This window comes from Schistocerca serialis, chromosome 2 (genome assembly GCF_023864345.2).
Source record: "Schistocerca serialis cubense isolate TAMUIC-IGC-003099 chromosome 2, iqSchSeri2.2, whole genome shotgun sequence".
Lineage (NCBI taxonomy): Eukaryota > Metazoa > Arthropoda > Insecta > Orthoptera > Acrididae > Schistocerca > Schistocerca serialis.
Genome location: NC_064639.1, coordinates 99,878,525 through 99,895,639, shown reverse-complemented (window position 1 = coordinate 99,895,639; position 17,115 = coordinate 99,878,525). Strand labels below are relative to the sequence as shown.

At 43.0% G+C, this 17,115-nt stretch overlaps 2 protein-coding genes across 2 annotated transcripts in view; both read right to left on the bottom strand.

Annotated features, from left to right (window-relative positions):
- Nucleotides 1–1,846, bottom strand: part of LOC126455755 (leucine-rich repeat and calponin homology domain-containing protein-like) — a gene marked incomplete at its 5' end in the record, with an annotated part of 460,007 nt that extends 458,161 nt beyond the window's left edge. The window contains one exon of the mRNA XM_050091521.1: nucleotides 1,793–1,846. Coding sequence (XP_049947478.1) covers nucleotides 1,793–1,846 — 54 coding nt within the window. The remainder of the gene's footprint in view (nucleotides 1–1,792) is intronic.
- Nucleotides 1,832–17,115, bottom strand: part of LOC126456784 (leucine-rich repeat and calponin homology domain-containing protein-like) — a 340,291-nt gene continuing 325,007 nt past the window's right edge. Inside the window, exon 3 of the mRNA XM_050092567.1 lies at nucleotides 1,832–1,850. Within this exon, the coding sequence (XP_049948524.1) occupies nucleotides 1,847–1,850 (4 nt within the window). The 3' untranslated portion in view covers nucleotides 1,832–1,846. The remainder of the gene's footprint in view (nucleotides 1,851–17,115) is intronic.

The window sequence follows — 17,115 nt, the reverse complement described above, 5'->3', positions numbered from 1 at the left end:
GTACGACGTATTTTTGTTGCTGATGCTGCTTTCTACAGTCATAAAGCCTGGTTCGATGCAGTAAGTGATTAATAACATAAATGTCTCAATTCTCGCGGATCAAAAAGAGTGGGGTGCAGGGGGGGAGGGGAGAGGAGCAGGAAGAAATACCAGGGTTTAGCGCCCCGTCTATGACTGTTAAAAAAAAAAAAACCACACACACACACACACACACACACACACACACACACACACACACACACACACACACACAGAGAGAGAGAGAGAGAGAGAGAGAGAGGAGAGAGAGAGAGAGAGAGGAGAGAGAGGGGGGGGGGGGGGATACTAGCGCAGTTTCTATAAGGTAACGAAGGAAAGCCAGTTGTATCCCAACACATTTCCGTTCGTCGAGTACGCTCTCTGTAATTTTTCTTGCAGTCGGTGGGGAGGCTTAACTTGACGCCGCTTCCATTCACTCAGCATCAGCGGAAGCCGATTTCGTTTCAGCGAATACGCATTGCTGGGTAAGCGCCGACACATTCCAACGTTGCGAGGTTCAGCAGAAAAGCTCTGCAACTGTTGACTGGGTGCCACGCGAAAGACAGAGTCACACGATATTCTGCCATCTCACATGTATGGGAAGCCGCCACAACCGACCACTCTAAATGAGCCAGCCTAAATCAGCTGGCCTTCTGGCTGATTACGAGTGGTGCAACCTCGGCCGCACTGGACGAAACGTCTGAATTCGAATCCGTGACTGGCACACAGTTTCAGTATGTTAAAGGTTTAGAGTGAAGTTTTCTATCTGGAATAGTACCTAAAACTTCCTTACCATTGTGTTCAACTACATTAGTCTTTACATTTCCCTTCTTCATTCTGTAACACCTTCAAAACACAATTTCACACAGTTTATTATGACTGACGACAGTCTTTTCCTGGAATGGACGACAGAATTGAACCTTAAACTTCCAAACCTAAATAGTCTACATTTAAGCACAGAAGTTTCGGCGTCCAAAAAGCTTTAACCTTCTTATTTCAGTGATATATCTACTCTCGCAGTGACCGTGTGCTTTCGCCATCTCCACTTCGCATTACGATGAAGCCATTACGACGTATTTATCATTTACACTTCCAGTTTGTGCTACTGATGTTGCTAGCGGCCGGCTCCTTGAGAATGCAGCGACTCCTATTGTTTCGTCCCTGTTGAAATCTCTTAGTGGCACACTTGTGGTTGCGTATCGAGTTAGGTGATGCAGTAGTTAAAGTAGTGGACTCATTTTCGGACGGAGTGAAATTCACATCCCCGTCCGACGGTTTGATTCAGGTTTTTTGTTAACTTCCAAAAGCGATTATGGCTCCATTTGAAAAGGGTACGACCACTTTCCTGCATCGCCAATCCAAGCTTTTCCTTCGTCTTTAATGACCCTGTCGTCGACGAGATGTTAAACTCTAATCTTTCTAATTATGAAACATCGGCAGTCGAAATGGCCTGCGTGTCAACGTTTCCTTAAATTCTACGACAGCTGTGTATTGGTCTAATACCACGTTACCCGCGCCAAATTTCTATGCTTTTGAAGGAGATATTTGATGAGCAGTCATGACAAGGCATTCAAAAATAATGATACATCAGCCGTCTCACACGTAATCCCTGTGCGACTGTTGAAGTCCACAGCCTGACGGGCAAGACCAGGCAGTCACGCTGTCTCTTAGAACTCCTGTTGCAGAGGAAAGTTCTAGATTCAAATGCTAATATTGCTATCCAGTAATGACGGTCTCCTTTAGAACTTCAACTACTTTACACAACTGTACTTACAAAAAAATTTGGAAGTGACACCGATGAAGAGGCAATGAGAGCTGTGACTGCACCTTACCTGCAAAAAGAAAGAAAATATTAGTAAGTACCGCGCTTACGGCGAATATTTACGGCAAATACCGTCGTCCATTAAGTCAAGAACAAGCTCCAAAAAAGCGACATTGCGAACAATTGAACAATTTACTGCTGCCTCTCAAGATTTTCTTGAGCACTGGGTTCCCATTTCTGGTTGGTAGTCTGATGTCTGTTTCCTTTACTAGAATGAGTGATTAAGTTCCTGACCCATCGCATGCGTTATGTAAAGTGACGCTTCTCTCTCTCTTTCTCTCTCTCTCTCTCTCTCTCCCTCCCTATATATATATATATATATATATATATATATATATATATATATATATATTCGTTTAGTCGGATCCGACTCTTCGTGACCCCATGAACCAAATCACGCCACTTTTTCCTGTCTTGCACTTTCTCCCGTGGACCTTCCAGGTTGGAACACATTGCTTCTGTGATGCCATCGATCCATCTCATCCTCTGACGTCCTCTTCTGTTCCTTCAATCTTCCCCAGCATGTTTTTTCCAGCGAGGCATGCCTTCGCATTGTGTGTCCAAAGTAGGTCAGCTTTTGTTTTAACATTAGAAAAGTCACGCTTAGTAAAGTGAAAATGACTATCTGGATTGAAAGCAGATACTCTGCAAGAAGCACAAAACACGGTAGAGCGGTGGCGTTGCGCGAGTAGGGGTGGAGCTTTCTTCCTCCGCTTCCCACACCTATAGTACAGCTCAAGAAAAAGTTTACATACTGTGCTTATTGCAATTTATCAGAGCGTTTTTTTGTGCCTATTCCCTCTCACAGTAGTATAAACTTGCTGAGCGGCCAACGCGCTTAAAAATATCAAGTGTTTAAATAATACTCTTCACTCTTTGCAATAAAGCTTTTTCATGATCTAAAGAACTTCACACGGTGCTTACGCACTTTTTATACGGCAGTCACCAGTGATCACTTTCTATGGCACAAGCTCAGAATTTAATATAAAACGGGTTCAGTTAGACAGCTCCTATCGAAAACTTTCCGATACTTTCTCTACAACCGCTCTCTAATTCAATGTGTGAAGATACTCTCCTCGCTGTATCTACCCAAAGTGATTCTACTACTACTTTCGATGTCGCTAAAGGTAAAGACGTGGTAGCATGGTGACGCAATGCATAATTAGCAATGGTGGTGGTGGTTCGATCTGAGGGAAGGACTATGCGCTACGAACTTCCAGTGTATATGGCAGACACATGGACGTGGGGATGTAGAGTTCCTAGTAGGAGAGTCCTCTAGTCTACTGACCCTCCCTAATTATCCGACTCAGTGCTATGACGAAGCCACCACCAGAATCCCCCCCCCCCCCATGATGAACTGTTGCAGAATTTTGTCTTTTTCGTTGAAATCTTAAATATCCAAGTTGGCTGTGATACGTGGGACAGCATTCGGATGACGACCAAGGGAAATCTCTCGAAAACCTTGGTCGGAAATGGGGCATTGGGACTGATTTATTTCTGCAACAATTTATTCGTTGAATTTTAAACATACCTTTGTTGTGTGTTGTGTATGCCAGTGGGAGCTGATCGCAAAGGGAGGCTTAAAGACATATTATAGTCAAATCTACGTCAAACCTACGTGGGCGGAAAATTACTTTGACATAATTTTCCCTTAAGATTCAGCCTAATTTTGATGAAGTATTGCCGACGTTCGGGAGGAACGCCGTGGACTTGAACCGCACCTACTCCCCTTGATCAGCTGGGTTGCCACGCTTCTTCTTCTCGGCATTTCTATGCCGAAGACCTCCAGCTCTACCTAAGCGTCAGACCTGAAGATGTAAACACTGCAATCGCTCAGATGAATGATGATCTGTCTTCAGTAGTGACATGGGCGAAAAACCTGGGGCTTAAACTAAATGCAAAAAAGCCGCAAGTAATCTTAATAGCCCATCAGAAATTAATAAGTTCAGATTTCCGCGAACGGCTACCTCCTATTCTGCTCGACGGTACTCCAATACCGTATCAGAACACAGTTAAGAACTTGGGTGTAACTTTGGATGAGCATCTCAACCGGGCGGAGAATACAGTCGCAGTGTGCCGAAAGACATCTGCTTGTCTCTATGCTCTAAAAAAGTTTCGGAACATATTTCCACAGGACTTGAAACGCCAGCTCGTGCAAGCACTCGTTCTACCGAACCTCCACTATTGTGATGTGATTCAACAAGGCATGAGTAGTGAAAACAAAAGATAGCTAGAACTAACCGTGAATGTCTGTGTGCGTTACACCTGCAACATTCGCCGATATGATCATGTTAGTGCTTCATACTCCGAGCTAGGGTGGCTGCGGCCGGACAAATTGCGTTACTACCACACTCTATGTCTACTTCACCGACTCCTCGTCGCGCAAGCACCCCAGTACCTTGCTTCAGAGATTAAAAACCTGTCATGCCATCATAATCGAAACACGAGGTCACTCTTATTTGGTATCCTAACTGTGCCCACTCAGAAAACAAAAACTTTTGCAAACTCCTTCTCAGTTGCCGCTGTCCGCCTCTGGACAAACTGCCCCTTACCTTGCGCAAAATTCAATCTCCTGCTGCTTTTAAGAAGAAGTTGAAGCATTTCCTACTATCATCCTCATAACGTTCTCCACAAAATTAATGTACAAGGCCAATCCTCTCATCTGTCAAATAGCAAAGCTAGCGCCTCCTATCTTGCTCCTGAGATGCCTTCCTCTTCATCTATCTCTATTAGCCACGCAATCTTCTTTTCCTTTATATTCCCTTAATTATGTTTCATCATGTCTCTCTATTCTTCTCCTCCCTTCACCATGAGTCTCCCTCATACTCCCTGCTGCCGGCACTCCTATCTAAAATCTGTCTCTTCAATAATGTCTAATTATAACAGTACTTGTGACCTAAGAATATAAACTCTATATGTATGTATTTTTCCAGGTGTACCTTTCTAATTGTTTATTTCACTTTTTGTACTGGATGTAGTTTAACTTGCCTACTAAAACAGATGAATGTAAAATAAGTAGAATGCCTGGTTAGATGTAAGAGAGGGCCTGATGGCCCTAATCTTGCCAGGTTAAATAAATGAATAAATAAAGAAGTGCTGATCTTATGTGGAGAATATCCATTACCGTTTAACACAGACTGTAGGTGTTCCAGCTCCTTAGCAAGGCTGTCTCCATCAGACACAACAAGAGTGCCCGGTGCACCACGAAGGACGTCTATAGTTTGTGATGGATGGTGGCAGCTACATATACCCTTCCTATCATGTTATTTTACTAACCAAAAAACTAAAGTAATCGATCACGGTTAGTGACTCATTTCGTAATGTAATTGCCTCAGAGTCCCGTGATTAATTGCACTACGTTCCCTTAGCCTTCTTTTCCTTTTGGTGATGTTAATCTTATAACGTCTTTTCAAGACATTATCTACTCACTTCCACTGCTCTTTCAAGTCCTTTGCTGTCTGCGACAAAATTACTACGTCACCGGCAGACCTCAAAGTTTTCATTTCTTCTACCTGAACTTTAATTCCCTTTCTACATTGCTCCTTGGTTTCCTTTACTGTTTTACCATTGTACCGATTGAATAAAATCGGATTAGGCTGCAGCTCTGTCTCACTCTCTTGTACCTCCTCTCCGTTTCTGAACGTGCTGTATAGTATTTTTAGCTATTTTATCTCTGCTACCTTCACAACTTCAAAGAATGTAGTACAGTAAGGCAAACAAACAAATGGGTTTGCGGAACAGGTAGCAGTGGAAGACGTACCGTATTTTATGGACTACAAGACTCACCTTTTTCCTCCAAAAATTGTCTCCAAAATTCAGGTGTGTCTTATACTCAAAATTAATACAAAAATGTCCAGTGTTTGATTTAAAATTCCCGCCAGCCTTCGATGCCAGAGGAAACCTTTCTCTATCTGGCAACATTGGATTTAACTAGCAGCAGCAGCACACCGACGCGACGAACATGAGTTGCGGGGATTCACAAGCTTGCTAACACTCTTCCTCCCGCCTCGACATCACAAACCCGGAAGGCTGTCTCGGCTATGATGTGTCATTGCAGTCTTCGGTCCCATTGAACTTTAACTGGAAGTGATTTGTGTTATTGGTAACAGAACAATATTTTTTTTTAGTAGCCAGTTTCGCAATGGGAAAAAAATAGAAGATATTCATACGATGCGGGCAGTAAGTTGAAAGCAGTAGCATATGCAGAAGAACATGGAAACTGAGCAACTGAGTCGCATTTCGGCGCTCCACTCACAGAAAAAAAAACCATTCACGATTGTTGTTGTTGTGGTCTTCAGTCCTGAGACTGGTTTGATGCAGCTCTCCATGCTACTCTATCCTGTGCAACCTTCTTCATCTCCCAGTACCTACTGCAACCTACATCCTTCTGAATCTGCTTAGTGTATTCATCTCTTGGCCTCCCTCTGCGATTTTTACCCTCCACGCTGCCCTCCAGTACTAAATTGGTGATCCCTTGATGCCTCAGAACATGTCCTACCAACCTATCCCTTCTTCTGGTCAAGCTGTGCCACAAACTTCTCTTCTCCCCAATCCTATTCAATACTTCCTCATTAGTTATGTGATCTACCCATCTAATCTTCAGCATTCTTCTGTAGCACCACATTTCAAAAGCTTCTATTCTCTTCTTGTCCAAACTATTTATCGTCCATGTTTCACTTCCATACATGGCTACACTCCATACATATACTTTCACAAATGACTTCCTGACACTTAAATCTATACTCGATGTTAACAAATTTCTCTTCTTCAGAAACGCTTTCATTGCCATTGCCAGTCTACATTTTATATCCTCTCTACTTCGACCATTTTGTTATTTTGCTCCCCAAATAGCAAAACCCCTTTACTACTTTAAGTGTCTCATTTCCTAATCTAATTCCCTCAGCATCACTCGACTTAATTCGACTACATTCCATTATCCTCGTTTTGCTTTTGTCGATGTTCATGTTATATCCTCCTTTCAAGACACAATCCATTCAGTTCAATTGCTCTTCCAAGTCCTTTGCTGTCTCTGACAGAATTACAATGTCATCGGCGAACCTAAAAATTTTTATTACTTCTCCATGGATTTTAATACCTACTCCGAATTTTTCTTTTGTTTCTTTTACTGCTTGCTCAATGTACAGATTGAACAACATCGGGGAGAAGCTACAACCCTGTCTCACTCCCTTCCCAACCACTGCTTCCCTTTCATGTCCCTCGACTCTTATAACTGCCATCTGGTTTCTGTACAAATTGTAAATAGCCTTTCGCTCCCTGTATTTTACCCCTGCCACCTTCAGAATTTGAAAGAGAGTATTCCAGTCAACATTGTCAAAAGTTTTCTCTTAGCCTACAAATGCTAGAAACGTAGGTTTGCCCTTCCTTAATCTAGCTTATAAGATAAGTCGTAGGGTCAGTATTGCATCACGTGTTCCAACATTTCTACGGATCCAAACTGATCTTCCCCGAGGTCGGGTTCTACTAGTTTTTCCATTCGTCTGTAAAGAATTCGCGTTAGTATTTTGCAGCTGTGACTTATTAAACTGATAGTTCGGTAATTTTCACATCTGTCAACACCTGCTTTCTTTGGGATTGGAATTATTATATTCTTCTTGAACTCTGAGGGTATTTCATCTGTTTCATACATCTTGCTCACCAGATGGTAGAGTTTTGTCCTCTATCCATCCATCCCTGCTTAGCCATTTTGCACTTCCTGTCGATATCATTTTTGAGACGTTTGTATTCCTTTTTGCCTGCATTTTTATATTTTCTCCTTCCATCAATTAAATACAATATTTCTTGTTACCCAAGGATTTCTACTAGCCCTTGTTTTTTTACCTTCACTACTTCATCCCTCAAAGCTACCCATTCTTCTTCTACTGTATTTCTTTCCCCCATTCTTCTCAATTGTTCCCTTATGCTCTCCCTCAAACTCTGTACAACCTCTGGTTCTTTCAGTTTATCCAGGTCCCATCTCCTTAAATTCCCACCTTTTTGCAGTTTCTTCAGTTTTAATCTACAGCTCATAACCAATAGATTGTGGTCAAAGTCCACATCTGCCCCTGGAAATGTCTTACAATTTAAAACCTGGTTTCTAAATCTCTGTCTTACCATTATATAATCTATCTGAAACCTGTCAGTATCTCCAGGCTTCTTCCATTGTTAGCTATGATTAAGATGTGCCCTGTGCAAAATTCTACCAGGCAGCTTCCTCTTTCATTTCTTAGCCCCAATCTATATTCACCTACTATGTTTCCTTCTCTCCCTTTTCCTACTACCGAATTCCAGTCACCCATGACTATTAAATTTTCGTCTCCCTTCACTATCTGAATAATTTCCTTTATTTCATCATACATTTCTTCAATTTATTCGTCATCTGCAGAGCTAGTTGTCATATAAACTTGTACTACTGTAGTAGGTGTGGGCTTCGTATCTATCTTGGCCACAATAATGCGTTCACTATGCTGTTTGTAGTAGCTTACCCGCATTCCTATTTTCGTGATTAGTGGGCTATTTAAAAAGAACTGAGAAAAATGAGGAAGAATAAATGTGCAAATAGAACACTGAATGCAAAATGGCCCAGATGATGAATTGAAATGGATTCAATTACACTGTCTAAATGGCATGCCCTTTCATGTTAAAACATAAATTATTCAAATACGCGTTCCTAAGCTAGTGCTACAGTGGAACTTAACAGACTTTAAGAGCGTGGTTGGTTGGTGAACTTAGCATGCGGACCAAAACCAAAATATCTCAAAAAATGCCACAAGAGTATGAAGTGAAAATATATATCCTTCGCTTTATTAACCAATATCGAAAGAAAACCATTGCGGAACTAAACCAAATAGCGAATATGGACGAAACTCCGCTGACACTTGACGTGCCGAGTAACAGAACTGTTGTCATGAAAGGTGCTGAAACTGCAACTATAAAAACAAGGGCATCAAAGAAGCACTACGCTGTTGTCCTTTCATGTTGTGCTGACGGTACTAAACTTAATCCAATGATTATTTTCAAATGCAAAACAATGATAAAACCACCTGAAATACCGCTAGGTGTTGCTGTTCACGCACGTGACAAGGACTGGAGGTTCAAATGGCTCTGAGCACTATGGGACTTAACATCTGTGGTCATCAGTCCCCTAGAACTTAGAACTACTTAAACCTAACTAACCTAAGGACATCACACACATCCATGCCCGAGGCAGGATTCGAACCTGCGACCGTAGCAGTCGCGAGGACTGGAGGGACGAGGCTGGTATGAGATTAAGGATTAGCAGGTTGTGGAAGAGAAGGAAAGGTGATTTATTGAAAATGAGTTCTCCTCCTTTGCTAGATCAGTTTGGCAGCCATGTGAAAAATATTTTGAAACAGAAATTGAGACAGGGAAATAAAGAGCTTGCTGTTATTCCGGAAGGACTTTCTTCACAACTGCAACCCCTTGATGTCTCGAGAAATTCACCATTAAAGTGTATATGAGAGAGAAATGGAACAAATGAATGATGGATAAGTTCACGCCGAAAGGAGCTTGAAAACGACCTACAATCAGTGGATAAAACAGCCATGATCTAGAATGAAAGAAGTTATTAAATATTTCAAGTACGGCGAATGTAACGCTCTCGATGGCAGATCATCTTATATATGAAGAGGACGACGACGAGGAGGAGGAGGAGGAGAGAGTTCAAACGACGATTTTCAGGGATTTTAAAGGTCAGTTCGGTTTCATAAACTAAGTTGGGCTTTGCAGTCTAATAATAAAAATGGTAAAAACGTTATTTTTAAAAAATGCTTAAAAATTAAGGTGAATCTTATATTTGGTAGCACTTATAGCCCGTAAAATACGCTAAGTTTGACCGTAATGAAAATCAAATGGATATAGGCGGATGAGGCGAATGGACAAAAGAAGTTTTTTTATTAGATTGTGTGGTAAGGAAAGTTCGAGCAGAGACCGTTTGAACCGTTTCATTGCACAGCTTTCTGACAGTGAATTAACTGATTTCAATGAAAACGCCCTCGTTGTTTTTCTCCGCTTGAACGAGGCGTTAAAAATACGTTACCTCCGCGTTGCCAAAAATTCGTGAAAACTAAACGAGGAGTTGTTATTAAATCGCGATCAGCTAAACAGTAATGCCATTCCAGCTAACGGGTGCTGCGCTATTGTCAGAAAGATGGAAGCTCTCCGCTGTGCGGATTTCGTGGAATATAATCCGCGCATCTGCAATAAATCACGACAGGCGATTACCGCGGCGGCTCGTGCAATGCTTGGCGCAGCTGCTGGCGAGACGGAATCAATTTCCGCTTCGCTAGGGAGGCGCGCCGCACACCCCTCCGCGCGGCCAAATTGCGGTTTCGCGAATTGGAGATTGCTATACCTCTGCCTGTACATAATCTAGATACGACTCTCCAACTCAATTTCTGATGACGAGAACGAAGCAATGCACATTCAAACATTCAGATTTCAATATTGTTTTACGAGTCGGTGCAATCTGCGAGTGAACGAAATTATTACTCTTATCCTCTTCTCTCCATCCGAACAGGTCTCTGAAGACTCGACAGTACTGACCGACCGCCGTGTCATCCTCTGCCTATAGGTGTCATTCGATGGGGATATGGAGGGACGTGAAGTCAGCACACTGTTTTCTCGGCCGTTGACAGTTTCCCTATCCGGAGCCGCTACTTCTCAACGAAGTAAGTTTGCTTCACAAGGGCTGAGTGCACTCCGCTTTTCAACAGCGCTCGGCTGACGGTCACCCATCCTTGTGCTAGCCAACCCCGACAGCGCTTAACTGACCGGAACCGGCGTTCTGCGGCAAGGCCGTTGACTTTATTACACAGGGCTATTCAAAAAGAAGCAACAGATTTGGAACATTTATTGCTTTCAAACTACAAAAGATAGAAAAAGAACTCCAACGTTCCTGGAAAGAGAAAGTTCAAATTTTTATGCATTCAAAATTTCTCGAAGCACATCCGATGTTAACTGAATGACACGATTCCAGGACGTTGGAGTGGAAGAGGAGGAGCAGAAGATGAACTTCATCGGCGGTGGCCTCCCAGGTCTCCAGACTTCACACCTTGTGACTTTTACCTGTGAGGTTATGTAAAACACAGCGTTTTTATCCCCCTAACTCTGAAACTCTTGAGAGACTGCGACATGGCATTGTTGAAGCTGTGAATTCGATAATGAGAAGCCAGCTGCTTCGTGTGTGGCAGAACATGAGCCACAATTATGATGTTCGTCGTGTAACACATTATGTTCACAATGAATGGACAAAAGTTTGAACTTTTTTTTTCTTTCCAGAAACATCGGAATTGTGTTTGTTTCTTTCGTAGTTTGGAAGCAACAAATGTTTGAAATCTGTTCCTTCTTTTTGAATAGTCCTGTTCTTATGCACTGGGCAATTTATAGCAGAGCACACAGGGTAATTTGACACCCAGTATCTAATTAACAGATATTAATGTACAGTTGGAACGTTAAGCAGATAAAAGCTAGATCCTGAATTTCTACAACAAATAAGAGCTGTATATAAATTAGGAGAGAAGCGGAAAAAGAAATCTGTTTCAGTCTTTGAGAAAATTTGCGTACTCTAAGAGTAATCCTACGTGATAAACAGAACATGTTATCCATGAAACAATATATTAGGTTTGCACAGAACGTTTTTGCTCGTTTCTGTATCCACATATATTCAGGGGGTTTCGGAATTCCTGTTACAAGCTTCCTACGGGTTGTAGCTGGTACCTCGTTGATAAAATTCTAGCAAGGAACCCATGTCCGGTAATGCAGATTTGGATATAAAATAAGTTTGAATATCAGCTCACTTTCAAATTTCCCGCTTCACCTGCGGACATTCAGAAGAGGGCGCCGTCACGTACAGTTTCTATCCGATCACAAAAGCGGCTGCCAGAAACTGGTGCGTTCACAAGACTGACTGCAGTGCTCCACGGACACGCCGCACACTCGATTTGAAGGGTATATCCTTCGTCGAGTAGAAGAGAACCCGACGACGAGCACTCGAAACGTCGTCTATGCTACGGGCTCCTGTAGAGGAGACAGGTAAGAGCTTTGCCCGTATCGTGAAGCAGGAGATTTCGCATGGAGCGAGAGAAACATATTTCAGTAATTGCCTTAATTTTACGGTACTTAAGCAGGGTGTCGATGGAGGCAGCAAAATCATCGGACGGTCTTCTTCTAATACTAGTTTTCTCGAGAAGAATGTGGTTTTTCTTCCAGAAGTTCTCATTCCGCGTGCACTAAGTATGAGCTGTTACAATACTAGAGCAGTATCTTTAAGCGTGATGGTGATGTAACAGTTACTTCTTTTACGAATTGAGTTTGACAGTCGCACCGAAGCGAAAAATGTTAACTGAACTTAGCGACACATTTGCAAAAATGTGTCAACACTAGCGACCTCTCTCTTCGCCAAATAAATAAACGAAGTTAACACTCCCCTTAAAGTTGCATGAGACATTATTTACAGCTACACTCGAAAAATCCTACCTTAGTGTTTCACATGAAATAATACTTCATACCAATAATAATGTGACTGTTGGCTGTTCACAATACTTTTAATATCACAAAACGTCATATGCATTACCACTACAGCAGCTTAACGGTCACAGTTCAGTACTAAAAAAAAATTTATAAGCAAAAGTGATCTATTTTTCTCTCGGATACTAGCCGCAGTATCGTAATAACTTCAGTAAAATTGGTCTCCTATTCGTTGTATGTCCAATCACGAATTATCAGTGTGATCGAACTATTAACAATTTATTCCATATAGCGTGACTATAACCTTTAAAAGTGATGCTTAAAAAATGTATACTGCCCTGTCTTAATAACATTATCATCTCTTTCGGGAATGTTGTTCGATTGCTGTAAAAATGGTTCAAATGGCTCTGAGCACTATGGGACTTAACTTCTAAGGTCATCAGTCCCCTAGAACTTAGAACTACTTAAACCTAACTAACCAAAGGACATTACACACATCCATGCTCGAGGCAGGATTCGAGCCTGCGACCGTAGCGATCGCGCGGTTCCAGACTGTAGCGCCTAGATCCGCTCGGCCACCACGGGCGGCTTCGATTGCTGTAACCTAAGCTCTAAATGTAATACAGACTACATGCGGCAGACTTATCGCGGAGTACGAAGATGCTGTCAGACATTCATATAACGCGCTCTCGAAAGGGAATCAGTCCATTGAGATGGTTTGGTTAAATGCACATACGAATGTCAACGTGAGGAAGTCATTTCACCGCGACGTCATATGAAAAAAAAAAGAAAAGAAAAAAAAAATGTTCCAAAATTCCCAGACTCGTTCCAATTGTACCGACATTAAAATGAAGGACCTCCGAGCACTACCTAAACGCCGAACGATGAAGCTCTGCTTCGAAATGTACAATGGCGAATACAGAAAGTTAATGAAATGCAGTAGATGGATTTTGGTCTTAAAGCTTTTAATTCGTTTCGCAGAGTCTGTTTTGCCAGTAATCGTGAGTAACTGCCACAATGGTTCCGTGAGAAGCTACTCAGTGGGCTATTGATAATACACTTTTCATGATGCAACATAACAGTGTAGAGTTAACGCACGATAGAGCATAGAACCGGAGGGAAGATAGTCGTAGGCGGCGTCCGAGAGCGGGAAAGACAGCCTGCGGCCAACAGCCAGACAATGCTATCTCCCGGCGGCTTCCTTTGAAGAGTCCTGGGAGCTACGCGACTCCGAAAGTAAATATAAACAGCTGGGGCGATGAACTGGCAGCAAGGAGCGGTTCCGTTCTGATGGGTGCGCTCGTTATGAATGAGATTCTTTTGAGTCCATCCTAGTTGACCACAAACGCAACTATACGTTTTGAAAAACAAACAATAGTAACGAAACTGAGTGTTTAACCAAATAAAATGCCGCAATCTACATGCGGATTTCGAGCTCCAACAACTACGTCGTTATATGGTTGTACCAAATATACCAGCATGAATTGATGTAAAATAGATCTACACCTAAACTGTTGCACACAATGGTCGCAATAAAATGAGAAGGATTTGTTATAAGTTTTTACTTAAAAAGGTGCAACTGTCATAAAACCAAATTATTCAGCATTTCGTCGATTTCGACAGTAGCAATTTCAGCATGAATTGCCATTAACGTTTAAAAGCTTTTCTCCTATTCTCAGCCCGTAGAGTCGCGAGAGATAGTCCTCGGAAGGCGTCCGCTTTCTTCTGGCGACGTACGTCGCTTGCGATGTCGCTAGTGGCGCAGTTACAACTTTCGTGGAGGACATATCAATAAATGGGACCAAATCGACTGCCTCCGCGCCTACGCTTACGAAGTAATTCCGATAAGGACAGCTAGGCCTGGTTTGACCAGCAAAACGATCTTGACGACACTGGAGTCAGTACCCTGTTGCAATTCCAAGCTCACACTAATGGAAAGGGCATCATACACTGTCCACGTAAACTATTCCCTTCCAAGCTCAACTCGCGATAGTAAAGCAGTAAAACACAATCTGGTTTTTATTTCCACAAACGGTATCAGCAAATTACGTTTGCATGAGGCTATAAGCAAACTGAAACACGCATTTCACACTAGTATTATGACATAGTTGCAACATGAAACAGTAACTTACAGAATCATACCTGCAGATACAGAGTGAACTACAGCTGCAGCGACAAAAATTGCAGACCTCCTCAAGAACACGTCACACGGTTGGCACCATTCTTCCTGTTCCTTAATTCCGCCGACTTTGTGGCAGCGCCTGTCACACAGGCTCTGCACACTGCCTGTCGTCGTTCCTCTTGAAGATCGTCGCGAATGTGGCGGATCATCGTCAGTTATTTTTCGTACTGAAATAGTGTGAAACGGTAGTGAACACAGTTTCAGTTCATGGCTTCTGTTCCGTATAAGCGGACTTGCAACAACATCGAACACATCTCCCGTACCGTAATTCGTAATTTGCAACAAACCCTAATGTCTTTGTACTTACAAGGTCAGTACCCCAGATCGAACAACTAAAACCGAAAAAAAATGTTATTAAAATACCGAGATATGGCTGTTCGAGTACCGATTTCTTTGTAAATCTCTGCTTTTACGATCTATTTTTGATGGTTAACGATTCTTGAGACTACAAAACCACAAATCGAGGAAGAAACAACACAGTGTAACAATTATGACCGACAGATTAAGTACGCTTAAAAAAGAGGTACAACTAGGCTAAAAGTTAAACCTTAATTCCAAACAATATACACTGACGTGCCAAAAATTATGACAACTTGCTTAATTGCGTGTTGGCCTACATTTGGAACACAATACAGCAGCGATTACGTGTGGCATGGATTGTTGGTACGTTTTCGAAAGAACATGGAACTAGGTGTCTACGTCCAATTCGTACAAATTCCATAAATTATTGTCAGGTGATTAGTGAGCGCAAAGCTGACATCCCAGTAGTGAGCGGATTCAGATATGGTTAATTTGGTGGCTAAGACATCAAAATGGGCACCATTATGGCCTCTTGACACGGATCCTGCTGAAAGATGCTATCGTCGTCGGGGAAGACATCAAGGATGAAGGGATACAAGTGGTCCGCAATAATGACCTCGTTGTCCACAGCTGTCATGGTGCCTTCTGTTAGTGTCACAGGTTCCATGGAAGCCTATGCCAACGTCATCCCATAGCATAATATAGCCCCGGCGGCCTGTCTCCTTGGCGCGGTGCATGTTTTCGAACAGCCTTACGCCCAGGTGATGGCGCATCTGGACGCGACTACTGACCTGGTGTAACAAGAAAGGTGGTTCATCCGATCAGGCGACACGTTTCCATCTTTCCAAGTTCCTTCCCTGATGATCCCGCATCCTCTGTAATCGTAATTGAAGATATCGTTGGGTCAACATGGGAACACACAGGCGTGGTCTGCGACGAGGCCCCATGTTTTAGAACTTATGCTCAATGGTGTGCTCCGAAAGATTGGCGCATGCACCAGTATCGTACTCTGTCGTCAAATCTGCTACAGATCTCCGCGCATTCTGCTTTACAGGGCGTTCACGTTCTGTCATGAGACGTGGATGTCTTAACATCTTGTGCCCAGTTGTGACCTTCAGCCACTTCCCGCAGATGCTCCGGTCAGTAGCACACGAGCGGCCGACCACCTAAGCGTTTTCTGAGATTCTCGTTCCGAGGCAGTAAGCTATAACAATCTGTGGTTCGTCATGTCCGCTTATACCACTGAATTTCTGTCTTACGACCCGCGTCGTCACTATAATGTTTCTCCATTCGATTCTGTTCCGCTTATACACACTGAAGCGACAAAGAAACTGGTTTAGGCATGCGTATTCATATACAGACATATGTGAACAGGCAGAATACGGTGCTGCGGTCAGCAACGCCTATATAATACAACAAGTGTCTGGCGCAGCTATTAGATCGGTTACTGCTGCTACAATGGCATGTTTTCACGATTTCAGTGAATTTGAACGTGGCGTTATAGTCGGCGCATCTCCGAGGTAGCGATGAAATGGGGATTTTCCCGTACAACCATTTCACGAGTGTACCGTGAATATCAGGAATCCGGTAAAACATCAAATCTCCGACATCGCTGCGGCCGGAAAAAAGATCCTGCAAGAATGGGATCAACAACGACTGAAGAGAATCGTTCAACGTGACAGAAGTGCAACCCTTCCGCAAATTGCTGCAGATACCAGTGCTGGCCCATCAAAAAGTGTCAGCGTGCGAACCATTCAACGAAACATCATCGATAAGGGCTTTCGGGGCCGAAGGCCCACTCGTGTACGCTTGATGACTGCACTACACAAAACTTTACGCCTCGCTTGGGCCCGTCAACACCGACACTGGACTCCTGATGACTGGAAACATGTTGCCTGGTCGGAAAAGTCTCGTTTCAAATTGTGTCGAGCAGATGGACGTGTACGGGTAGGAAGGAAACCTCATGAATCCATGGACCCTGCTGTTCAGGCTGGTGGAGGCTCTGTAAAGGCGTGGGTCGTGTCCAGTTGGAATGTGGGACCTCTAATACGTCTAGATACGACTCGGACAGGTGACACGTACGTGAGCATCCTGTCTGATCACCTGCATCCATTCAGGCCCACTGTGCATTCCGACGGCCTTGGGCAATTCCAGCAGGACAATGCGACACCCCACATGTTCAGAACTGCTGCAGAGTGGCCTCAGGAACACACTTATGAGTTTAAACACTTCTGCTGGCGAATAAACTCCCCAGACGTGAGCATTATCTGGGATGCCTTGCAACGTGCTGTTCAGCAGAGATCTCCAC